Source organism: Drosophila subpulchrella, chromosome X, assembly GCF_014743375.2.
Source record: "Drosophila subpulchrella strain 33 F10 #4 breed RU33 chromosome X, RU_Dsub_v1.1 Primary Assembly, whole genome shotgun sequence".
NCBI classification, from domain to species: Eukaryota; Metazoa; Arthropoda; class Insecta; order Diptera; family Drosophilidae; genus Drosophila; species Drosophila subpulchrella.
The window spans coordinates 29,272,659-29,296,700 of record NC_050613.1 but is presented as its reverse complement, the minus strand read 5'-3'; the positions used below and the strand labels follow the sequence as shown (position 1 = coordinate 29,296,700).

At 46.5% G+C, this 24,042-nt stretch overlaps 3 protein-coding genes across 6 annotated transcripts; 2 read left to right on the top strand and 1 right to left on the bottom strand.

The window, feature by feature from the left end:
• Positions 1-6: 6 nt before the first annotated feature.
• Positions 7-5,917, bottom strand: LOC119556174 (RNA-binding protein 25). 3 transcript variants are annotated; one of them, XM_037868096.1, is made up of 7 exons: positions 5,643-5,917; positions 5,486-5,586; positions 5,170-5,411; positions 3,366-4,554; positions 2,429-3,251; positions 1,713-2,368; positions 1,385-1,480 (listed from the first exon to the last, which is right to left on the bottom strand). In XM_037868096.1, the coding sequence occupies exons 2-7, from the start codon at positions 5,546-5,548 to the stop codon at positions 1,385-1,387; spliced, it is 3,069 nt and encodes a 1,022-aa protein (XP_037724024.1). In that variant the 5' UTR covers positions 5,549-5,586; positions 5,643-5,917. The 3 variants fall into 3 exon arrangements, with proteins under 3 accessions (XP_037724023.1, XP_037724024.1, XP_037724025.1); XM_037868095.1 differs by having other exon boundaries at positions 7-1,480; positions 5,486-5,916; XM_037868097.1 differs by lacking the exon at positions 1,385-1,480 and having other exon boundaries at positions 1,720-1,920; positions 2,048-2,368; positions 5,486-5,916.
• Positions 5,918-6,795: 878 nt separating this feature from the next.
• LOC119556542 (NAD-dependent protein deacylase Sirt4) lies at positions 6,796-8,163 on the top strand. Its single transcript, XM_037868825.1, has 2 exons — positions 6,796-7,038; positions 7,343-8,163. The coding sequence occupies exons 1-2, from the start codon at positions 6,858-6,860 to the stop codon at positions 8,098-8,100; spliced, it is 939 nt and encodes a 312-aa protein (XP_037724753.1). The 5' UTR covers positions 6,796-6,857; the 3' UTR covers positions 8,101-8,163.
• A 2,342-nt stretch (positions 8,164-10,505) lies between these two features.
• Positions 10,506-22,060, top strand: LOC119556372 (proton channel OtopLc). Of its 2 annotated transcripts, none has more exons than XM_037868537.1 (6): positions 10,506-12,244; positions 15,911-16,654; positions 16,791-16,908; positions 17,027-17,123; positions 17,194-17,382; positions 17,533-22,060. In XM_037868537.1, exons 1-6 carry the CDS (start codon positions 10,506-10,508, stop codon positions 18,834-18,836), a joined length of 4,191 nt encoding a protein of 1,396 aa, XP_037724465.1. In that variant the 3' UTR covers positions 18,837-22,060. The 2 variants fall into 2 exon arrangements, with proteins under 2 accessions (XP_037724465.1, XP_037724466.1); XM_037868538.1 differs by lacking the exon at positions 10,506-12,244 and adding an exon at positions 12,311-15,494.
• The last annotated feature ends 1,982 nt before the right edge of the window (positions 22,061-24,042 follow it).

Here is a 24,042-nt window from a genome sequence, read left to right as displayed (position 1 = left end):
CGTGAACTCTAATGAACTCTGATCAGGGATTAAGGCTTAATTAGTTGGTCAGGTCATAGGTAACTCCCCAGTACTATCTGCTTTATTATCTGGCCTTATCCAAACGAGCTAAAGCTAATTGATACATTGAAGAGTTAGAAAGATGAGCACTTATTCTACAGAGACCTTTAAAATTGGTCACATCTTGGGTAGCCTCTTAATTTCATATACTTTAGTCTATACTTACTAATATTTCGGATCAATTCAAATCCCTTTTATCTTTGTAATTAAATGTTACTAAGAATGATGAGAAAAGTGAAAGGAAAGTCTCTACAAAATCTTTCAGTCTTACGTTGTAATATTAATATTTATAAAACTGTCTACTTCCTTATAAATTTGAATTGAACTGTAATACTATCGGATTGCCACTAAAATCCCCTACAAACAAATTTGTTTAGAATTTGTTTGTACATTGATACGAATTGCAACGAAATTAGTTGGGAGAGAGAAAACTGTGACATCCTCGCATTTTTTCATTCGGCTACAACGGATATTAACAGAAACTTTCAAAGCCACGTATGCGTTTAGAATAGATTTTTGGGATAAGTTCCACATAGGAAAAACATTTGGGACGCAAAAATCTCAGTAAATTAAGTGTATCTAGCTAGAATATTAAATTAGGATAAGAACTTTTTATTAAAATTGCAATATTGATGCAAGAAGATTGGAGACTTCACTCTTTAGACAGCTCTTGCCTTCCAAATTATACAAATTTAAAAACATCATTTATTTTCACAAGCTCCTATTAGCAAGCTAACATTCAGTTTTCGACCAATCAAAAACCCAGGTTCGAATTTCCTTTCATTGTTTTATTAAAAGAAGACGTTTTTTTCTTGTTTGCGCTCGTTTTGAATAAAGGAGTTGTCGCATAGATCGATTTTCGATGTCGCAACAAATAAAAGGAATATTGGGATCAGAAACCAACTGAATTGTACATAGGCAGCGCTTTGTTTTGTTTATGTACGGCTATTTTTTGTTGATTCTGCTGGTGTAAATTTATAAGTGAGTTTAGTGTGTATTTACATTAATCGATTATTAATTTTAGCAATTAACGCTAACAAGGTGGATTGAGAAATCATTGAGGCTGCGCTTTTGCTTATGTTTTTCAGTGTTTGTGTCTCGCTTTTTCATAAATTTCTTTTTGATTTTTTGCACGAAGTCAAAGCTTAGAAAACAAAGCTGGACATTTGGCCGCAACAATTTCCGGAGCTCGCCTTTTATGTACAAGGTTGTAGTCGCATAGGTTCATAAGAGTAACTTAGAGTCTATTCGCGCAGTTGCTCCTCGTTCGATCCCTCGATCTGCACCCGCTCCCCCCAGTCCCCCAGTGATGCAGGGCGCACTCCTACTTCCCCGCGATGCCGCTCTTCTTGGCGTCCAGTTCGTAGATGAGCAAGCGCCACATCTTCACAACAAACACCTCTGCCTCCTCGTCAAGTACCTGAAGATTGAATCGAAATAGAGGGAGAAGGGTAGTGTGGTTAGTTATACATCAAACGATCGTAGGGGGAGACAATCACGATTCGCATAATAACACTAAAGTTTTTGTAATACTAGCTTTTTCTATTAAAGATCAATGCATCTGTGATAAATTTGCACTTCATTAAATAAATGATTTTGCATTGGAAACTTTAGTGCCGTCATCGTTATCGTACCTATCCACAAACACTTACCATTTGCACATCGTCTAGGATGCTTTGAGGAGGGCTGCCAGCCAACACTTTGGAACAAATAAAGTCCACCAGCGTTGGCTCCGGCTCACCGATATACTCGATGATTTTCTTATTGATCCATGGACGTATTTTGCGTTCCATTAGACCAGTGTCAATCTCGTTGCGGTCAAGCTTATAATTAAATAGCTCCTCCTTTTGCGTGGGTATCCTGTCAATAATGCTTTTTATATGCCGCCGTTTTTCATCATACACCTTTGCACCATTCTCATCCTTTTTTGTGTTGCCAGCGGCAGCATCTGCGCTACTGCCCGCAGATGCAGCTGCCTCATTCTTACCATGTTTGCTGCTGCTGTTCTGTTTGCTGTTATTGTTGCCACCGCTGCTGCTGTTGCTGCCACTGCCGTTGTTCTTGCCGCCGGATGTGGTCGACCCGGAGCCGCCGGAACCGGATCCCGATCCCGTGGCGGAGGAGCCACCCGCCTGGGCGATCTTCTGGCTAACGGCAGCGGCTGCAGCGGTGGCCGCCGACACGGCAGAGCTTTGACGGTCCGCCGAGCTGCTGTTGTTGTTGTTGCTGCTGTTGTTGTTTCCCACTCCGCCAGCGGTGCTGGCTGGATGTGTGGATGGTGTTGTGTTGCTCATGTTGTCGTCGTAGTCTGCGAAAGCAAAGAAATCTTTATAATGGGTTTCTATTTGTGCAGATTTTTAAAACTCACCTAGCGGCACCAGCTTGCGCTTTTTTGGATTGATATTCTCATCGTTATCGTCGTCGTTGACGAACACACCCGTTGCCTCGATCTTCTTCTTGAGGTTGTTGCCCAGCGTTAGCGAGATGAGGGGCATGGTCATGGGGGGCGTGGCTGACGGCAAGAGGGCATCATGTCCCGATCCCTGGTCATTCAGCATGGCACTCTGCGTGGGCGTATGGATCTGGGCCAGCGAGTCCCGCGACTCACTGTTCTGCCTGCTTAGGCTGTTCGACAGCGACTTGTCGTTGTTGTTGTTCTTGGCATAGCCCCCACTGGCATTGGAGGCTGTATCGGCCATGGAGCCGTGGTCGTCGTTCGATATGGAGTCATCATCATTCATGCCGGCCATGTCCGGATCATAACTGTCCAGCTGCTGGCTCTTTTGACGCTGTTTCAGGCCATCACCTTCGCCCGCCGCGGAGGCTGCCTGCTTGCGCTGGTGGCCCGTCGCAGTCGCCGCTGCCGCAGCTTCCAGGTTCACATTGATCAGAATGCGTGGTTCGTAGAGCTTCTCAATCTCCCGGCGCGCCTTCTCGAACTCCAGCGACGGGTTTTCGTACTCCCCGCTGAAGAATTTAGTCTTGAGCTCGCCCAGTTCGTCGGCCTCTTTCTCGCGATCCTTGGAGTCGGCATCTGCCTCACGCACACGCTCTGCCAGCCGCTGCTGCAGTTCGCGACCGCGATAATATAGCGAATCGTCGCGCTCATCATCGTAGTCCTCGACAAACTCCTTCAGTCGTTTGGCGTCGCTCTCGCGCTCCTCCTGCCGCAGCAGCTCCTTAAGGCGGTACTAATGAAAATAAAAGAAATACAAACAGATAAGTGGTAGTTGGTACAGTTGACATTAGCTTGAAGCCAAGTGATTCCTTTTAAGGAACGAAAGCTACCCAAGAACATCAATTACCTTTTCGTTTTCCTTGGCCTTGCGCTTCTCACGAATCTCCCAGTTGGACAGACGCTCCTGGTAGGCGGCCTCCTTCTCGCGGGCCTTCTTTTCGGATTTCTTGCGCTCTCGCAGCTCGTCCTCCATTTCCTTTTCACGCCGCGAATCGCGGACAGGCTTCAGGAGCTTTTCCTCGCGCTCCCGTTCGCGTTCTCGGTCCCGCTCCCTTTCCCGCTCTCGTTCGCGTTCCCGCTCCCGTTCCCTCATCTCGTTGCGCTCCCGTTCCCGCATTTCGTTGCGTTCCCGCTCACGCTCCCGTTCCCGCTCCCTTTCGCGTTCCCGCTCGCGCTCCTTGTCGCGGAGCTCACGCAGCTCTCGTTCGCGTTCCCGCTCCCGGTCCTTGGAACGCGATTTCGAGCGACGGCGTCGCGTCTCCTTGGAATCAGAGCGCCGCTCCTTCTGTGTTGTCTCGGTGGCAGACGACTCCTTGCGACTGCTGGCACTGCGTCCAGTAGATGAGGACGATTCCTTCGGTTCCTTGGTGGCAGCCGCGTCCTTGACAACAGCGGTAGTGACTTCTTTCTCCGCTTTTTCCGCCACGTCGTTGCCATCTGCAGCTGACGACGAAGAGGCACCTGTGGTGGCGGAGGAGCTGGTAACTGCTGCCGATGAGCTACTGGATTTGCTGGTCGACGTCTTGCGCTCTTTTTCACGCTGGTGCTTCTTGCGTTCCTTGTCGCGCTCCTTCTCCTTGCTGGCCGCAAGCTTCTCCTTTTCTTTCTCCTTCTCCAGTTCCTTGCGGTGCTCATCGGCCTCCGCCCGCATCCGGAACTTTCCAATCTCGCTGCTGATCAGGTTGCGCTTCTCCTCCTCTAAGGCATTTTCGTTCAGCACCTTGATTTTGATGTCTTCCTCGCGGCGTGTCTTCTTGTTGCGACTGGTGCTGCCGTACAGATCGGTACGATTGCTGCCGTCGAATCCATCAAACTCGTGCTTGTGCTCTTCCAGAAACTCATGCATCTGGCTGATGGCGTATTCATCCTCAGTCTTCTCGTCCACTGAGTTGGAGCGATCTCCGTTCTTACACTCTTGCTCCTTGTAGTCCTCGATGAGCACCTTGTTCTTGGCATCCACCTTGGCCACCAGCTTCTTGCCATCGATCTCCATCTCGCTCAGCAGGCGAACAGCTCGCATGGCTGCAATGGGTCCGCTGAAAGACGTCAAAGAACTCCGTTAGGCATCTGGCGATTTTAAGCATTCGAGAAAGCACACTAGAAGGCCGTTGCTTTTATCTACATATTTGTTTGCTAAATGATTATATATAAGCAATATTGATTTCTTAATGATTATTACTAAATTGACATATCTTAATTTCTTTGAACAATAATTTTGCCATTGCCTATAATAAATAGAGCTTACGAATACTCATCTTTCTTTCGGATTGTATTACTTTCCTACTTTTTGCTGGTAATTCGAGAAACTTTTGTTGTTTGAACATCTAGATTAACACCCATAAACTTTCGGCTTAGTTAACATGGCTAGAGGCAATGGAACCAATTTATAAATAAGCTTTGCCTTTCTAGGAAAGTCAATGTTGAACCAATGGTTGCAAAAATCTTTCCAAGAATCCAATTGCTTTTCTATACATTAGAAACTCTCCTAGGGTTCTAAGCCAATCTATAGGATCTTAGGGATTTGTTAACGGTTCAAACCGGATGCCAAACTCTTTCAGAGGGCTATGACGATCCAAAACGTACAAGTGCTATCCTAGGCCTTCCAAAGTGCTTTACACCTTCCCTAGTGCCCCAGAGGCAGTAGAACCCACTCGAATTCGCAGAAGCCAAATGTGGAGACCCGCTTCCAGTTGATGACCACTCCGCAAGCTGCCAGGATGCGTTTGAGCAGCGCCTCTGGGACGCGTTCGCTGATGTTGCCCACGAAGACGGTAATGATTGGTCCGCGGAACTGGGGCTGCGGCTCCGGCGGACGGTGATACACTGTCGGCTGTGAGCTGATGGTTGCCGAGTTGCGGAAGTTCCGCGGCGGATTGCCCATGTTTTGCATCATCTAAAAGAAGGAGGGAGGATTGGCTTGGGACTCAACATCTCCATGGCCATTGTGACCCAGAAGCGGACACTTACGTGCGGCGGCGGTATAGATGCATTCATGTAGGGCGGCATGGGCGCCCGCGGTGGGTAAGACATCTTGTGCGTTTCCGTTCCGCCTGCAAATCCTTTGTGTCCTTTAAAAACACAACTTTAGCGTGCTTGCAAATTAAAGCCGACAATTCACACACACAAGCAAGCGACTGAGCAGGCAGGCACACATACACATGAACACACGGATGGGCGCAAACGCCACACGGAGTGGCAAATGTGAGTGCGGATGTCCTTTTTCCCGGTTCCGGAGCTGGGCGCCCGCAAGGATCACTAAAAGGATCTCGGGTCGGCTGGCCTGCGGCTGCTGCAAGTGCTGGGTACACGGCGCGTGCTTAATTCACACGTAAATTACCGAATCTCTGATTTTTTCTGAGGCCGCTGCTCTCGTCTAGAGATGGTAGCTGCTAGCAAGCTGCTATCGGTTGACGGCGTGTAAAAATCGATGGCGGCCATGGGGCTATCGATATCACGCGTCCCAAATTCGATTTTAGTATTTTTCTATCGGCACGCTCAACCAAGTTTTATATCTAATTATATTAATAGATTCAGTAGTACAACATAATAACGCTCATAGTACATAACTACGCCGAAAAAGTAAAACATTTTACCAGAAAAACTCCACTGTACAATTCATTTGTCTTTTTAAATGGGTCCTAGTGTACGGTTTTGACAATCACTTTATAATCATATGTATGTCTTTAAATTAAAATTGCTTTTGTAAAAACGATATCGGTTGCCACCGCAACTGTAGCATTGCGCACAGCAATCGTCGACACGTAAAAATCAAAAAAGCCTAAGCAGCTCTAAAAAATTTAACTTACTTCATGGTATTTTGTATTAATTATTTTAATTTGTATCGATATTTCACTCATAGATACACGCCAGCAGCAATGTATCATGTATTACGGAAAGGTAGCGTCCAATTTTACGCTTTTTTTTTTACTGATCATGAGGAAGAATTTTTGCATCATGATTAGTAATCATGTGCGTTCAGCAGAACTATCGTAAGAATTCCATTAATAATCAGGTATCACGTTGTTCTGCTAAACGCGGCCGTTGTTTCTTTTGTTATTAATACTCCTATTCGGCGAGAACTGTATATTCAAAATAGTTCAGTTTTTGTTTTTGTATATTTTTGGTATATTGGAAGATACTTATTTATAAATAATTTATTTATCAAAATGTTTGACTTATTATTAAAAGATAAGGTCTTTCGGCAAATTGGGTTCCAATTACTTGATTTTTGGTACCCTATAAATATGGGATATATCGATAGTATCGTTAGTGGGCAGCCCAGCTCTAGTAACGTAACCAGTAAAATAAAATATAATAATAAAACAATACATAACAAAATATGCGAGTGGGTCAATTGCTCCGGTTCGGAAGCACTGCCTTCCGGGGATCCACCGCTAAACAAGAGTACGTGCCGCATCATAAACCCGTTGTGGAAGATGACATCAAACGGTTGGAAGATTTCCTAATGTCCAAGCCGAATGTTTTGGTTCTGACGGGCGCTGGGATCTCAACTGAATCGGGTAAGTTTCTTGATTTGTCTACACTGAGAGATTGTTGTTTGAAATACTCAAAAATTTCATAATATGTTTAATGTATGAAATGTAAAATATGTACAAATTTTCAGTTATTGTTTATTTTTAATTTGTCTCTTTTTCGTTTCAATAAACTGGATTTTAAGTTCAAAAATATTTGTTTTTTATTATTATTATTTCTATGAATCCTTAAAAAGTTAAAAAAGAGTATTCTTAGGTATTTAGATTTACCGCCTTAATTCCGAGAGTTCTATATGAACATCAGAAACTAACACTGCAAAATATATTCCAGGCATTCCCGACTACCGATCCGAGGGCGTGGGACTCTACGCCCGGTCCAATCATAAGCCCGTGCAGCACATGGAATTCGTGAAGTCATCGGCGGTGCGCAAGAGGTACTGGGCCAGGAACTTCGTAGGTTGGCCCAAGTTCTCCGCCACCCAGCCCAATTCTACGCACCATGCTCTAGCCAGGTTCGAGAGGGAGGGACGGGTCCAGGCGGTGGTCACCCAGAATGTGGATCGGTTGCATTCAAAGGCCGGTAGCCAGAACGTGGTGGAGGTCCATGGCAGTGGCTATGTAGTCAAGTGCCTGAGCTGCGAATACCGCATCGATCGGCACGAGTTGCAGAGCATACTGGCCACCCTCAATCCGGCCTTCAAGGATGCCCCCGACATGATCCGACCCGACGGCGATGTGGAGATCCCCCTGGAGTACATAGAGAACTTCCGGATACCGGAGTGCGCGCAGTGCGGCGGCGATTTAAAGCCGGAAATCGTCTTCTTTGGGGACTCTGTGCCAAAGCCACGACTAGACCAGATTGCGGGCATGGTCTACAACAGCGATGGCCTGCTGGTCCTGGGATCTAGTCTCTTAGTCTTCTCCGGCTACCGCGTTGTCTTGCAGATGAAGGACCTCAAGCTACCGGTGGCCATAGTCAATATAGGCGACACGCGTGCCGACCACCTGGCGGACATCAAGATCTCCGCTAAGTGCGGCGATGTGATACCCAAATTGTTTGATTTTCGCTCCTCGAAGAGCGCCAGCTAATCCTGGCTGCTCTTATTGTATATTGTACATTGTATATCTTGCAATAAATTTCAGTTATGGAAATTTTTTTTTTTTTTGACTATAAGAATTGTATCATAAATTTTTTATGTAAGAAATATATGTACATATCATGCATGTAGTGATATGTACTTTTTCGTTATCATATACATAAATGTAAAATAAATCCAAACTTTTAAAATCTGGTATGCCAGATTTTAGCATTTCTGCGAGTAACGGTTCTAGCTGTCACATTCCTGAATGTGTATGGCAACGCGAATTTGATTAAAAACCAGTTGGCAAGCCCGGCCGAGGTCCTGCTTTATTTTTGAGGTTTTGGTTTATTTTTGCGCAGGTTTCTGAAGCAAACTCAACGGGCGACGCACTGACACGCTTTCCCGAATAACGGTTCTCTCATTCCCTAAATCCGTCCACGTCTACTTCCTCCCCATTAGCAGATCCTCTCTCTGTGGCTCTCCCATTGACCTGTGCTGGGTGCTGAAATTCCAGCACATCCCATGGGGAACCCGGGGAAGGATTGGCGGGAGGGGTGGCGGTCGGGCTGCTATGCGCACTTCCGTTGTTACCGGTCCGCTCCCGTTGAATGTTTTTGTTTTTCACTCCAGCCTGCTCCGCTGCTCTCTTTGCTCCACATAAATGTACCGCAATTGAGGCATCTACCGCTGCACACACAATCGCAAAGCACACAGACAGTGACACTTTTCACACGCTGTCCATTACCCCTGCCAACGCCCCCCAGCTTCCCGCCTCATCAAGAGCTTATAGAAGGAGAAAGATGCGTAGGACGCGGCACAGTGGGCAAAAATACAAGGTTACGGATCGGGATGCATTGTGTGCAACTTTTGTCCAACTCTTTTAAATGAAAAGAGGAATATGTGTACATTGTACATGCATATATGCATTCATGCTAATGTACATATGTACGCTGAACGAAAACATTTTAGTTTAATTCCATTTTTATAAAACGTATATCAATGTACGAAATTTTCGGAATGCGGATTCCAAAGGCATACAAAACCAGTCAAATAGTGTGTTCTAAAATTAACATTCAAGCATTCGTAGTGTTCAAATGCATAATGCCTTAAAAAGTATGCTACTTAATGCGCAATTTTACCTTCCCCTTTAAATCGTATAATATTTTCGACATGTTTTTGGGGTTATTATAAGAGATAATATTAAGTCAGCTTAGCTCAGTAAACTACTAGTGAAAAGGACTTTCTTAATATATGTACATATGCATATCGCCAGCTGATAAATGGCCCTGACGTGCAACGATATTAAAAGTCCGAGTGCCCACCTGTATGTAGTTACTATTGCTTTCGACCACCACTCGACTTCCTACCCTACTTTCTTCTACGTCGCGGATTCCGGATTTGCGATAAAGGCTCTCTCAAAACTGGAAACTTTGCGAACAAAGGCAATTGGAATCCGGTCAAGTGCGTTGTAGTTGCAAACGCCGTTCGACAACCACCGTTAGCCGGCACCGTTATGTGGCGCTCTCTCGCCCGCTCTCCCACTCTCTCGTTTTGAGAGGCTGTGCGCAACTCAATTCGATGTGGGTTCCGTTACGTCCCGAGTTCGAACGGTCTTCTCATTCTAAAATTAAGTGCCGCCGCAGCAGGAGTCGCAGTTAGTCGTACATGTTAGTACATGTAAATCGAGCACAGTCCGTGCTTTTACCGAGCAACAACAAGCGACGGAGTCGGAAACCGGAACACGAACCTGAACCGTTAGTTTTTTTTTGTGTGAAATCCAGTTATCCCAGTGTTTAAATAAGCAGAACATTTTTTTGGAATTTAAAGTGTGTTTATTGTTTGTTATAATTGAATTTAATGTTTAATTTGGTTAGTGCCAAAGGAAAACCCTTTCCTAACCATTACTCCGCATCCTTTTCCCCTCCCTGCACCCTACCTGCTAACACGCACATTCACACTCACGCACTTTAATTGCGTAAAAAGCCAAATGCGCAGCAAACTGCATTGCCGCGCCACGCCCCTTCCAAAAACGCCCACGCCTTTACAGCAGAGAGAGAGAGCAGAAGGAGCAGATACAGAGCGGAATGCTGTGCGTATGCGTGTTTTTGACACTTCCTTTGCTAGTGCATTTTAGGGATACACACAATGTGCGTGTGCAGTGAAATTAAGTGAAAGGCCAAAAATCACCAGCTAACAACTAATTAAAAAATATAAAAAACTTAAAACCCAAAGGAAAACCTCGAAAATAGAAGAATCACGCAGTTAAAAGAAAGCCAACGCTAGAGGGCGCCCCTGCAGGCGTGTGCGTGTGTTGGTGTGTGAAGGAATTTCTCGAACGGCGAAAGCACAGAGGGGAGAGAGAGCTCAAGAGGGGAAGCCCCGTGCAGGCAGGACGACCAGTGTGCGAGCGAGATGGACAGCTCGCCGGATCTGTCGCTGAAATTGCGACGCGGTTCCAGCGATTCGCGGGATAATTTCTACATGGACTTTGCCCAAGGCATCGACTCCGATATCGAGGAGGTGGACAACACCGCCAACCCGGAAGCCGGGGAGGTACCGCCTCCGCCGCCGCCGTTGCCCACAGTCTCCCTGGCAGAGGAGGTCCTGCTCCTGGTGGCCCCACCGCCCTCTTTACTGGGTCAACCACTGCCAACGCTAACAGAAACGGATGATATTCCGCCTACGCCCACGCCCCCACCGCAGCAAAGGGAGGAAGAGGCGGACGAGGAGAAGGAGCAGGAGGACGCGAATCAGGATCAAGGAGTCAGGGCAGCTCCTTCGCCACCAGGCTCACCCATTATTTCAGTCCTGGAACTGGAGCTAATACCACCTCCTCCACTGTCGCCGTCGGAGGATGCGGGCCTACGCACAGATGACGACGACGAGGGCGAGGAACCCGACGAGGCAGAGGAGGTGGAGGCCATTCCGCCACCACAGGAAATGCAGGACACAGAAATCATTCCAGAGGAGGAGCAGCAGGAGACTGCTCAGGAAGAAAAACCCAAGGACGACAACGACGAAGAGGAGGAGGACGACGACAAGTCCACGCCACCGCCCCCCTTACCACCGCTCCCCTCCAACCTATCCTATGTTCAGGGTCACAATCTCGGCCAGGTCACTCCGCCTCTAACCAAGTCGCCATCGAACTCGCCCTCGCCGCCCGTGACTCCACCACCTTGCCCGGAACTCAACATCAGCCGCATGGTCTCGCCGCCTGCCCAGCACATCAGCCAGATCCCACCACTAACGCCCTCCGACGAGAGCGAGGGTGAGGCAGAGTCCCAGCCAAATTCGCCGCCACCCAGATTGGAGGCGGAGCAGCCACCACCCGGAATGCAGCAGGAGGATCACAGCCGCTCCCTGGACAACGAAGATGAGTCCACCACCATCACCACACCGCCCAGCAACGGCTACTCCGCCTCCTCCATCATAGCTCCTCCCCCCGAGCACTTTGCGGAACTGGAGGAGGACAGGGGCTTCATACCGCCACCGCCCTTAGAGCAAGAGCCCGACGAGGAGGAGGAGGAGGAGGAGGAGCTGACTAAGGAGACGGATGAGATATCCGTGGACAGGGAATCGCTGCAGGATCAGGGCGGCGACAGTATAAGTTCTCCGCGGCCAGCCAGCATCTTGACGGGATCCATTTCTACATCCGTTGGCGGCGGAGCTGGAGGTTCGCCGAGGCTCGACAGTCGCGGGCCGAGTCGTAGTGGCAGCCAGCGCTCGCAACTGAGATCGGGATCGCAGCAGGGATCTGCTCCAGGGTCCCGGGGAGGCTCTCGACTAGGATCCCGCACGGGATCCGTGGCCTCCGCCCAGGCAGCTGACGTCCTCTCCCCACAGGCCTCCCTCAAGTCACAGACTTCCGTTCGCTCGCAGGGCCACACATCCGTGCGCAGCCCGGCGGGATCCATCAAGTCCGGATCACATCGGGTGCAAAGTCCGCCAGCCGGAGAGGGAGCTCCGGCAATGCCCTCGCCCCCACTGATGAGGAGTCCTCCGCCGGAACTGGCCCGCCAGATGCACAGTCCGCCCAGGATCACGACGCCGCCGAGGGTCTGCAGTCCGCCGCTGGTCAGCAGTCCACCGAAACTGGCCGAGTCCGCGGCCGCTGCCGTGGGAGTCGCCGCCGGAGTCAAGGAGCAGATCGGGTGAGTGGCACAAAAATGAAAGCGGTGATTGGGACAACAGCATACCAACATTTTAAGTGGACTATCCACAACGATAAGTACCTATAATATAAACTCCATTTAAACCGCAGATTTGCTATTCAGTCTCGCCTAAATTTGGCTTAACTTGAGATGCAAATCTTTTAGGGCTTCAGGCTTAAGAAACTTTTAAGCGCAGAGCGTTTCTTGGGATGCTGCTCTCCTATCGCGTACCTAACTGAACCATCTTGTCTGGTTTCGTGTTCCCTCGGGCACTTCATTAATTGCATAATCGTCCTTAGAACGCCGCGCGTCCTTATCCCCAATTTCATCTAACAACGTACGGCGAAGTCGTTCTCGTCAGCCTCCATTGGGCGCTGCTAATAGCTCGGCAAAACTGTTTGGCTTGTGTGCTCGTGTTCCCACCGTGTCGGTGCATTCCCTACTCCTCCACTTGGTCGTCCGGGACCTCTCGAACACCTCCTGCCACGAAAGCTCCATCTGCACTCGCTTCGCTGCGCCGCTGTGGCGTTGTCTGCCTGCATCCCCTGCAGCCTCCCCTCGGCATTAATTAAACAACCGTTTCCAGAGCAACACCCTGACAAGTTTCATGCCGTAAGCAGAGCCGTAAACTGAGAGAAACAGGGGGTACTCACTGAGAAATATTACTACACAGCTTAGAATGGGAAACCACAGAGATTCAAGCTGATGTGCCCTACGTCCCCAAAACTTTTGTGAGTTATCAGCTCCGCTCCAATGGATAGCAATTCAATTCTAGACGTTCGTAGTGTCTCGTTCAGTGGAAGGACCACACGGCGTATGCGGCATTTGAAGTGCGTATACGCCTGGTGTGCAGCCTGGTGGGGGAGGCACGGGAGGCTTTACAGGTGAACACGGTCCTCGCCTGTAGCTGCTCGATTGGCTTGACATGCACAAATTGTTGCTGCTCAAAAAAAAAAGCATGAAAAAGAGCAGAACCGAGGAGGTGAAAGGTGAAAAGGATGACCTGGTAGGTTGTTGTCCTCGGCCATTGCCACGCCCATTATTATGGCGCCAAAAGCAAGCGGCTCGACTGGAAATTGCCCAGCCACTGCCAGCCAACCGAAAGACCCCCGAGCACCACCGCAAAATGGGTCAATTGAATGTTTGTTGTGCCATGTGCTCAGTGGCAACTTTTGTGTTGCCAGTGCGGTTTTCGCATTTGTCCGAATGCAAGGAGCCCTCATTAATGGACATTTCCAGGCCGTCTTTTGTCCGGGCTCGAAGCACGGAGCCTCGGATCCGGGGTGAATGCATTCGCACTCGTGAATATTTGATGTCTTCCGCCTTTCGAGCCGGAAATTAACTGCCCCAGCTGACTGACAGGCAACCGGATTGATGGTTGCTGATTGAGTCCCGGCTCTTCCGATCGATCCGTGTCCATTTATCTGGGCATCAAGAAGTGGCACTGGCGAACAAGCAGGCTGGTGCAGGGGTGAAAGGGGTAGAGACAAGCTTTTATTCATCTCCTTGCACCCTTTTAAAATATCATAAAACACTCTCTATTCTATCCCACGCCACATAGAAAAATGAACATTTTACATCCTATTGTAAGAAGGATAATCCACTCAAATCACTTTGGTTCCTTGTTACCTCACTGCAAATTGCCACCATGATTGCGAGTTACTTGTGTAGTAGCGCTCCTCAAAGTGTTTGCTGCACAGATCGCGTTTGTTTGCCCTCTTTGACTTTGTGCTGCAGGTGCAGTAGAATCATGGGGAAGCGATGGAAAGCTGGCTGGTTCGCCATCCATTTATGCAACAGTCAGGGCAAAAGGTTACCGTCGCGTCGGGTTAACAACCCCAAAAACACAGGTACAAAAAAGGACCCCAGCACGCAGCACGCTTTTAGAAATCGGATTACAAGAGCGCCTGAGTGCACAGCCCACACAATTTCTGCCCCTCCCTATGTGGCATGCACTCCAGTCTCTGTTTGTATTTGTGTTGATGGATGTGTCCTGATGTCAAGGTTATTTGTAAACCCAAAATCCCTCTCCAAAACCACAGGACAGGGTCCCTGAACAAACGTTGCAATTCTTTCTTTCCCATTATCATTGTTCCCATCATTGTTAAAAGCTAAATTAAGCATAGTATTCAATTCCCCAAAATCGAAAAATATAAATATTTTAAAGCACATTAAGAATTTTCACTATAGTTGATATCATTGATATAAAAAATGTAAATATTTGTTGTTTTAAGCAATATTTATTCTTCTGAATCTGTTTAATTCTCTAATTACAATATTTAAGTTCAAGTGTTCCTCAAAACTAACACATTTGTGACACTGAATTGTGAATAATGCGACTTCTCGTGATCCCTCAACCAGATGTCGTAATGATGCCCGGCATTACTTTCGAGTGGTTCTCGATTTGAAAAAGCAATGGGGTCTAGCCTCGATTTGAATGCGAATAAATGATGCGTGCTCGAATCTCGTGGATCTGTTGGCATGGGAAGCGTGTGAAGCAGGATGTGGGCCCTCGAAAAGTACACCCACCCCCCTTCTTTCGAATCCACCTGTCATCCGACATGTGTCATGTGCATGCCGCTCCGCCTTAATTAAACATCCCAATCACGTACTGAAAATATTTCATATTTCCATTAAGCCAGCAAACATACTAGGATTGTGTGAGTGCCGCCAGCTAAAATACAGGCACAAATCCCCGTATTCACTTATAAGGGGTACAGTGCGAATTGGATTTATCACGACTTTTGTGTTGAAATAATAAAGAATTAGGTTTATCAGGACTTTTGTACTGTAGTCCTATGGTTCTATAGTATAGGGCGCTGTTTTGAATTAACAGAGCAATGCAAACTATTTTTTAAAACCATCTCCTTACAGTTCCAGTAGCTATATAAATATTATTCTCTTTAAAGAGGTCTTAGTGATGATACTTTAAAATCACCCTATAGAAAATTATTTAATCTCACCACCTAAAATTACGAAACGCACTGTATAGTTCGCATGTGTATCCCGATTTGTGCTGTGTCCACTAGACAGCGATTAGTTTCAATTGCCCGTGGCGAATGGTTGGGGACTTTTCATTAAGTTTCTGTTTTGAGTGGGTATTGTTCTTTTTTTCGCCAGCTCTATGTGTTTATCTTGATCCGAGTCTGAATATGCGTTGGCATCCGTACATGTGTCCCTATTTGTATCTGTTATTAAGCGCAATTTCGGAGCGCACGCTGTGTTTGCCGGTGGGTGGAAGCGGGAGGAGGTGGGTGCTCCGGAAGGACAGAGATTCCGCCGGAGTCTCGGTGTCTATAAATAGTGGCTCATCTTCTTGCAGGGCTTTAAGTTCATTCGAAGGCTGGCGTCTTGACACCAAGTTCAATGTATCCGCGGCGGAAATGTCTGGCATCCGATACAATAAATCCCCGCACACGCGATTTATGCATACATATGTATATTCATACTCGCATATATACGATTTGAAGGGGAGACCATTATTTAATTAAGCCAGCCGTATGTATTTGTATCTGCAAAATCGGGTGCGGGGCCCAGAACCCAGTCCACCGATTCAGTGAGCCCACGTCGGTCCGCCAATCCAGCCACGCATACCATATACTCGTTGATCCCACTAATGTCGGTCGCATCCGGTTCCTCCTCTTCTTCTTCATCTTCCGCTTCCAGCTTAAGCAGCTGCACCGCCGAACCGCCAGAGCCACCGAAGCCGGAGCCACCGAAGCCGGAGCCACTGAAGCCGTCAATAGCCACGGTGAGCTACCAGGATGAGCAGAAGCCCCCTGCGGTGGTCACCACCCAGCCGAGGTCCCACTTCACGAGCAGCCACCACCACTACCACTTGCCGCACCAGTTCCAGCATCCACACCACCAGAACCACCACACCCACAGTGTGCGGGTGCCCACGCCCACTGTGCCCAGTAGCTATGCCCCGCCCGCCGACAGCGGGAGCAGCAGTTCTCCCGTTGACCGCCGCCGGCTCTTCATGGAAGCAGCTCCTCCGGCCGCCGCCGGAGGGTCCCTGATGGGCACCCCCGCCGAGCCAGCGGTGGCCATATCCCCGGGCCGAGTCTCAGCCCGCTCGGGATCGCAGCACCATGTGACCATCGACGAGTCCAGTCTGCCCAGCCACAAGGGCAACATCCAGGAGACACCGGGGCCCAGTGGCCTGATCATTGGCGGCGGAAATGGGGACGGCGATCGGGACATTGGAGGCGGCGGGCCCGACAGCTCGGATCCGCCCTCCTCGCCCGGAGGCAGCAGCTCCCAGCCGGCCCTCAGCGGGAGTCAGGCGGACGGACAGCTGGCGCTGATGTACCACTCGCATCAGCTGACCAACTATCCGGTGCTGCCGGCCATTAAGCGCACTCACCGGCCATCCTTTGTTTATCCGCCGATGCCGAGGGTTAAGGCGTAAGTACATATATAATATAAAAGATATAAAATAAATGTTATCCGTTAAGTGTGCCAGAGGTTCCAGGTCACTGAACTGATTATCGACAGATTGTATTCATTGGTATATAACATCCTAGATTTGTTTGTATTTCAGCGGCGATGCACTGGCCACACTGTTCTCCGCACTCTACGGGAAACTGTTGGTCGTGATGGGAATAGCATTTCCAATGGCAGAGGTTATATCGACCTATATCCCACCCTCTTTCTATGAGGTGAGTTCTATAAATCTCTATCTTGGGAGGAACGGGCTCTGATAACCTCATGAACATTGTGGATCCTTGTAATATGTTTACTGAGGGCATCTACTAATTTTGTGTTGTAATTATCTAGGTGTACTATTTGTACTTGTACATCGGCAGCATGATATTCCTGCTTTTTATGTACGCCACTTTGCTATGGGGACGTCCTAAATTGCCAGTTCCAATTGGTAAGTTGTGTTGAGGTCTTAGGGGGTATTTAAATGGTCTAAAGGCAGGGATGTCTCCTTTTTTCCATAGCCACTTCCCCGAACAAGTCGACGACGAAGGCAAGTGGAACAGATAGCATGGACGAATCGGATACAGATAGTAACTCCGTGCACCACCGACTCCCACCGGCGATTCCCGTGCGGCGTCCATCGCTCCTCTCGCCACTTGGAAGGAGGGATGCCCACTACGGTAGCTTTTATCTGCGCATGGGCGCCGTCGGTGAGTGTGAACTATACCGGTTAAAAATCATAACATTGCAGGATTATATGCGTAAAAAATACTCATGTTTCTTGAATGGAATTCACCCGGCTTTTGCCAATACATAAATACTACTAAAAGCTCATCCAAAATCCCCCTTCACAATTACAGCGTTCGGAATTGGCAGCATGATCTATTCGGGTCTGGAGTTTGGACAGTATTTCGAACTTAATCCGGACACCAAGTGCCACAACGTTCTGCTGGCCCTGACGCCGGCCACCCGTATGGCCTTCATCTTCATCCAAATGTACTTCATCTTCCTGAACAACGAACAGATCAAGGTGTATCGGTACAAGATCATTGCTCGTTTCGGCCTGATGCACATGATTGGTACGAATTTGGCCGTTTGGCTTAATGTCCTCATCCAGGAGACGAAGCACGAGATATTGACGTTCTACAATCCGGAGAATCGCACGCTGAGGATTTCGCACAGGATACCGGGACACTCCAGGGGGCATGCCATAATCCAGCACGATCCGACGGCCCATTTGCGGGTTGCGAGGGGCCTCAAGGGACCGTACCAAATCTTTGAGTGCCGGCGAACCAATATCATTGGAACTCTGGTGCAGGATGCCTCGCCGTTTCTGTTCCCCTGCACCATTGAGTACTCGTTGATATGCGCGGCCATATTGTACGTGATGTGGAGAAGTATCTCAAGGCCCCAGACGCCCACGCCCCAGCGTCCGGATATGATCAGTTCGCCGATGAAGCGATCTCCGCACCACTATTCCGTGGACTGTGCCAGGGCCCACAAGGGCCTGTTCGTGGGCATTCTCATCCTGGTGCTGACTATCATATCGCTGATCATCTTCTTTGTGCTGATCTCACGGCCCGAGTTCGTGGCCTTGGCCGTTACGGAGGTGACAATTTGTGAGCTTCTCATCTACGGAACGGCCACGATAGCCACTTTGGTCGGGATGATTCAGATCCGACATCTGCAGTACGATGCCTACAGGAGTTTCTCGCTGGATGACATACTCTTGGTCGGCGCGCAGACGGGCTCGTTTCTGTACAACATCTTTACAGTCATAGCCGGGCACTTTACCCTGCGGAGTGACGATATGTTGGTGCCCATAAATGCCCTGGCCTCCATCGTGCAGACCGCCTGCCAGACGATGTTTATTTTGGACGCCAGTCGCCGGCAGGCCGTCAGCCCGGAGCACTTGCGCAAGAAGCCAGGCCGTGAGATCGTAACCTTCATGCTGGTCGTGAACCTGGCCATGTGGGCCATCAGTACGCTGGAGAAGTCTCGCGCAGAGTCGCATCCCATACAGCTGAACTTCTACGGCTTGTGGGCCTGGACGATCATCACGCACGTGTCGATGCCCCTGGCCATATTCTACAGGTTCCACTCGACGGTGTGCCTGTGCGAGATCTGGAAGAGGGCCTACAAGCTGAAGCCCACGTACATGTGAGAATTCGCCCGCTCGCGCATCCAGAGCATTGCGCAGCAGCAGCAATTCTGCGAGGATCTCAAGACGAACCTGTCCTACTGCTACTGCTCCACTACGCTGGCTGGCGGCGAGCTGGAGACCGTCGAGGAGGTGGAGAGCGGGGAGAGTAATTCGGCGGAGGAGGGAAGAGCACCGGCCGGAGGATCAGCAGGGTCGGCAGCATCAGCAGAATCAGGGGGAGCAGGAGAGGTAGGAGCAGAGGGGCAACAGGGCGGCGATGGCAGCTGTGGACTGAGGGCACCCATCCGGGCGCTGTCGCCGCAGTCCCTCAACACGGAAAAGGCCTTCTGTCCGGTTTACGTGATCAATGGCGAATGAGTTTACGCGCACTTTGAGTTCATCGACGCGATCAGCGGCCATGAGCTCAGCTTTGTCTAGGACTTGCATCCGCTGGGCTCCACCATACCAATCCACCCACCAACGAAACCGACACCAGAGAACTAGGAACCCATCTTCGAGAACCACCAAAGCCAAACATAAACCCAATGGGATGCAAGCGTCGAAAGCCCAAAACATATCCTAGAAAAGAAACATTATAAAGAAAAGATTCCCAATGGGTCCCAAGTATGGAACAATATAAGATAAATCAATCGGGTAGCCCCCACAAGACCCATAGCAAAGATAAATCATTGAAGAAACCCCAAGCAATGTCATTAGGGCGTATAGGCAATAAATTTCCAAGCAATTGTCACTAGTGCGTATACGCAATATATTAAATGGTTTAAACTCAGCGTTCACTTACTACCATAAAGTATTTTTTCTGACAACAACCCTCAAATCCGATTTTTACCACTTAAGAAAAGAGGAAATTACCAGTGATTGTATGGAAATTTTATTTTGAAGTATCTTTGTTCGTATCAATCGAAAGTCCCGATTTTTAGGTAACTTCCCTTTGGTAGCAGGTGAGCGATCTGAGAAGTATTGTAGGCAAAACACGTAACCGTAGATGAATACATGTTTACCCCTCACACACAATTCCGAAAATCCAAGAATCAAAGTTTGATAAATGTTGAAAAGAGTCGCAATCAAAAAACTAGACAACATTTTATACATTTATAAATAGTTACTGACTGAGGATCAGCAAAACGGGTTGTGAACCAACCGCACTACGATGTATGCCGCTAAACTAACGATCAACCAAATATAGAGCAGATATACCGAATATGTATAACCCAAGATAGCGAGTTCTATCAATGATATTTACAAGGATAATTAATCGGCGTTCCAAAGCACTTTGGATGTATTTCAGAAATGAAAAGTTTAAAGAAAAGGAAACGGAAGAAGAGATGAAGTTTTGAAAGAGGAGAAGAATACGGATAGGAGAAGTCATTAACCCCACCAGAAATCGAGAACCGCAAAAGTTATTAGACAACACTGTACTACAAAGTAGACGGTTTACACAGCCTAGCACCTAAGGATATATACTCACATGCATATGTAGATGTTCAATCCAAACTGCAAAAGCCCCTCTTAAGCCCCACCCGTGATTGTTTGGTCCCCTTGTTGAGATTCCTGATTTTTAGCATAGAATTTACCACCATTTTTAACTTAAGTCCGAGATAAAAGACATGGAGAGCTCTTGTTAGGAACCTTGTTTCGCCCGAATAGATTTTTATGTGATACGTTTGTGCTTGTTCCAGCTCCAGTAATCCCCAACAAACCCCATTTCAGTATTATGAAAGCTCAAAAATTGTAGAAGGACAAATCAAGAGATTGCTAAAAATTCCAATGAAATAACTTACTATAAGACGCACAAATCTATTTAAGGAGGTATAAATATGTCTGTGTTTTTTTTTGTCTACCATAATGGTATAAGTTATCTAGGATATAGACCCCACTTACACATACGATGCGATATATATATTTTCAATGCCAAAGAGTTCTTTATGTAGCCTACGTTGTAATCGCTTTCTTGTTGAGTTCGAGTATTTTGAATCTACTGACTAATTAATTGTATATTCAAAGTTATGAATGCCAAAATCGAAATCAAAACCAAAAGAAACAAAAATCTTAAGAAAAAACAATATATATATATATTAAATTAGTTATTTCAATTTTATACTCGTACTAAATTTTTAACTAGAATTAACTGTAACTTTGTATGCATTTTCTTACATGTATTTATTGTACGCCGACTCGAAACATTGTTCGAAAAATCGCATATTCAGCGAAAAATCAAAATTGAAAATTGTATTGTATTTACAGCCGATTACATTAGAATTTATTGAAACTAAGTAGATATGATGAGAGATCGAACTCATTAGAGGAACTCCTATTCTATGTAGAATCGAAACGAAAATCGAAACCAGCAAATGACATTTTATGCAAAATTAAAAAAAATTAAAAGAAAAACGAAAAAAAAACCAACGGAAATATTCAAGTTATACCCGACAACCACTATTTGTTCTTATTATTCAAAAAGGAAAATTAAATAAAACGAAATTATAGTATTTGTGGGACTCACTTAAAAATTCTAACTAAGATGAGAACTTGCTATTATTGTACGACTATTCCTATTCGTTTCTATAACTATTTCTCAATGGATCTTAACTTGGGTTTTAAGCCACAAGCCATAATAAATAAATTCTTTCAAGTTTTTCTACACTCTTTCGTAAGTTTCTAAAAAGTGTTTCTGGATGTTTGTTTTTGCTTTATTCTGAAAGGTTTCATTTCTATCTTCGAATTTAACCCTATATTCTGAATTTCAGTAGCTATTAAGATGGATTGATTAAGAATTCCTTAGGACTATATGGATTATTCAAATAGTAAGGAGTTAAATTTTGATATTGCCTAAGATCTTTTACAGTTCCGTTACCGTTTTTAAAAGACATTTATGCATCTCAGATTATTAATATCAGATAAATTACTTCTGATTCCTATTTAAGGAACAACTTTCTAGCAACTTCTAAATATTTCTCATAATACTCAACCAATGCAACTTGACTAAGCCTAGGAAGAGCAATTTGTATTAAGTGTTACAAGTATTTATATGTATTTACAATAATGGCTATGAACATAAAGTTAAAACACAACATAAAACTAGTCGTGAATGTTCTGTGTTCCCCGAAAACAAATACACCACCACCCTGTACACCCGAAAGACAACTATATTGACTATAAAAGAGCAGTAAATATGCAATAAATATGAATAATAAATTGAAACGTATTTCGATTACTATGCAAAATGCCGATGTTTTTCTATGTGGGTCATAAAGAATTAAATAATGTTCTACATAGCGATAAAAAGTGCGCTCTTCGAAGTCTCAGGGTGGGGTTTTCAAGTGGGCAGGGTAGCTTGGGGGTTTTCAGGGGTTCTGGGAGGGAACTTTTGGAGGGCTTTTGGGTGGCACTGCTTAGGCTGGGGAATAGGCGCAGTAGCACCTACAGATACAGAGCTGAAGCTGTAGCAGTATTACTCGCAATTGTATCTCGAACCGCGGGCATGTATCTATGAGTTCGTGCTACACCCCAACACCCCCGATTTTGCATCTTTCAGAGCGAGATGGCCTAAGAACTTCCCCAACATTTCTCAAGCTCCCTCTCTCTTTCAGACCCTTTGTGGATGCTGTTTCCCCTGATTTGCACTGCAATCTGTGGATGCCATGTACTATATTCATGGGTATATACACCTACCAACTGGTTACCCGGGATTGGAACCACGCCCTGGCCAACCAAGCTGACCGAAAACTAGGTTAGCGCTCAAGTACATGATTACACACAAAATACGGAGATTTTTAATACATAAAGGAGTTGAAGTAGCGACTGAACTCTATAAAAGTGTTAGATCGCTGAAAAGAATTTTAACTTTTAGTAAAAATATTTTACCGAAGTATTAAGAACTGCCCTTGTGTGATCATCAAAAGAAAGTTTCGTTACCAAACTCCAACGCTTTTTTAAGTCTAAGACCTAATTCAATTAACTTACCATTCAGGGGGGTATTGTTTATTCTATTTTGTGGGGTGTGCATGTTTTGTTTTTTTGTGGGCGCGCCTGAAATCAGATACAATGCGAGCGGCTCACATATAAATGCACCCTGTTTGGCGGCAAACTCAGGACCGACCAGAGGTGAATGTCCTTTGGCAGGACTCAACGCATGCGCTGCTCCTGGGCAAAGAAGGACTCACCCACTGCCGCCCCATTTTCGCACTTTGCCACCCAAAACGTACAGGCCCACACCCTAGAAACTTGTGTGCATCTTTGATATCACGATTGCTGGCTCTGCTTCGCCCCGTGTCACACCTTTTTGGCCCATTAGCGTCTTTTGGTGCATAGATGTTGTGGCAAACCCCAGGAGAGTCCCCTTTTCGGGGAGTCAGTCCGATGGCGATAATCTGATTACGCCGCTGGACAGAAAAGGACACCCGGTGAAGTTTTCTCTTCAAGCATAAGGGATAGACGGTCCCTGTTCATGAAATAGAATGCAGGCTTTCCTAGTTCTCTAATTGCTTGAGGAAACATGAGCCGACGATGGAAATATTAACTTCACTGACAATTAATTTCATTTCACTATGATTTTCGTAATGGGACTTTTTAAATCTCTTAGATTTTCGAAGCCAACTCAAAGTGTATAGAAGGCCTTAAAGTACGTTCAAAAAGATTCTTAGGGTAACATAACATAGGTATAAACATTTTATTTTTGAAAATTTTTCAGTGTGTACGATGATTTATCGCCACTTCTTTCGTATTTGATTTAATTATTCAATCTGTCGCATAGGCATTTTCATTTATTTCCCAGCTTTGGCCACAAAACAAAAAACGGCAGAAGTACACTGACATAATTTTACCCATGCATATGTATGTAGTTATAGATATGGACCAGAGCATTTAAAAATAAAATGAAATTTCAAATTAAGAAACTTGGAGAAACCGCTATTAATGACATAAAAAAATGTTTATAAACTTAACGAATTGTGTGATAATAGAAATACCTAATTTGCCAGTTGCTGTAAAGTAATGTACTTTTCTAAAGTATATTTATAGTAATGTCTTATTTGCTTATGAATTTTGTTCAGTGCACAACTCAAGCAACAACTGTGAGTGCAAAGCAAAAAGCAACAACAAACGGTATTAGGACGGAAGCAACAGACGGCGAGCACCGCGAATATCGTAAAAGCTGCTGCCTCTGCCTCTGCCGGCGTCGCTGCCCTCGTTGTGCCGTTGCTTTGAT

Bases quoted from the DNA above. Each gene is read 5' to 3' on its own strand.
- LOC119556174 (XM_037868096.1), bottom strand. From the start codon at position 5,548: ATGTCTTACCCACCGCGGGCGCCCATGCCGCCCTACATGAATGCATCT. The intron at 3,252-3,365 runs GTAATTGATGTT...TATTTTCATTAG, and splicing joins AGGCCAAGGAAAACGAAAAG to TACCGCCTTAAGGAGCTGCT. The intron at 2,369-2,428 runs GTGAGTTTTAAA...TTGCTTTCGCAG, and splicing joins GCGCAAGCTGGTGCCGCTAG to ACTACGACGACAACATGAGC.
- LOC119556542 (XM_037868825.1), top strand. From the start codon at position 6,858: ATGCGAGTGGGTCAATTGCTCCGGTTCGGAAGCACTGCCTTCCGGGGA. The intron at 7,039-7,342 runs GTAAGTTTCTTG...AATATATTCCAG, and splicing joins TGGGATCTCAACTGAATCGG to GCATTCCCGACTACCGATCC.
- LOC119556372 (XM_037868537.1), top strand. From the start codon at position 10,506: ATGGACAGCTCGCCGGATCTGTCGCTGAAATTGCGACGCGGTTCCAGC. The intron at 12,245-15,910 runs GTGAGTGGCACA...TTCCGCTTCCAG, and splicing joins GGAGTCAAGGAGCAGATCGG to CTTAAGCAGCTGCACCGCCG. The intron at 17,124-17,193 runs GTAAGTTGTGTT...TTTTTTCCATAG, and splicing joins TAAATTGCCAGTTCCAATTG to CCACTTCCCCGAACAAGTCG.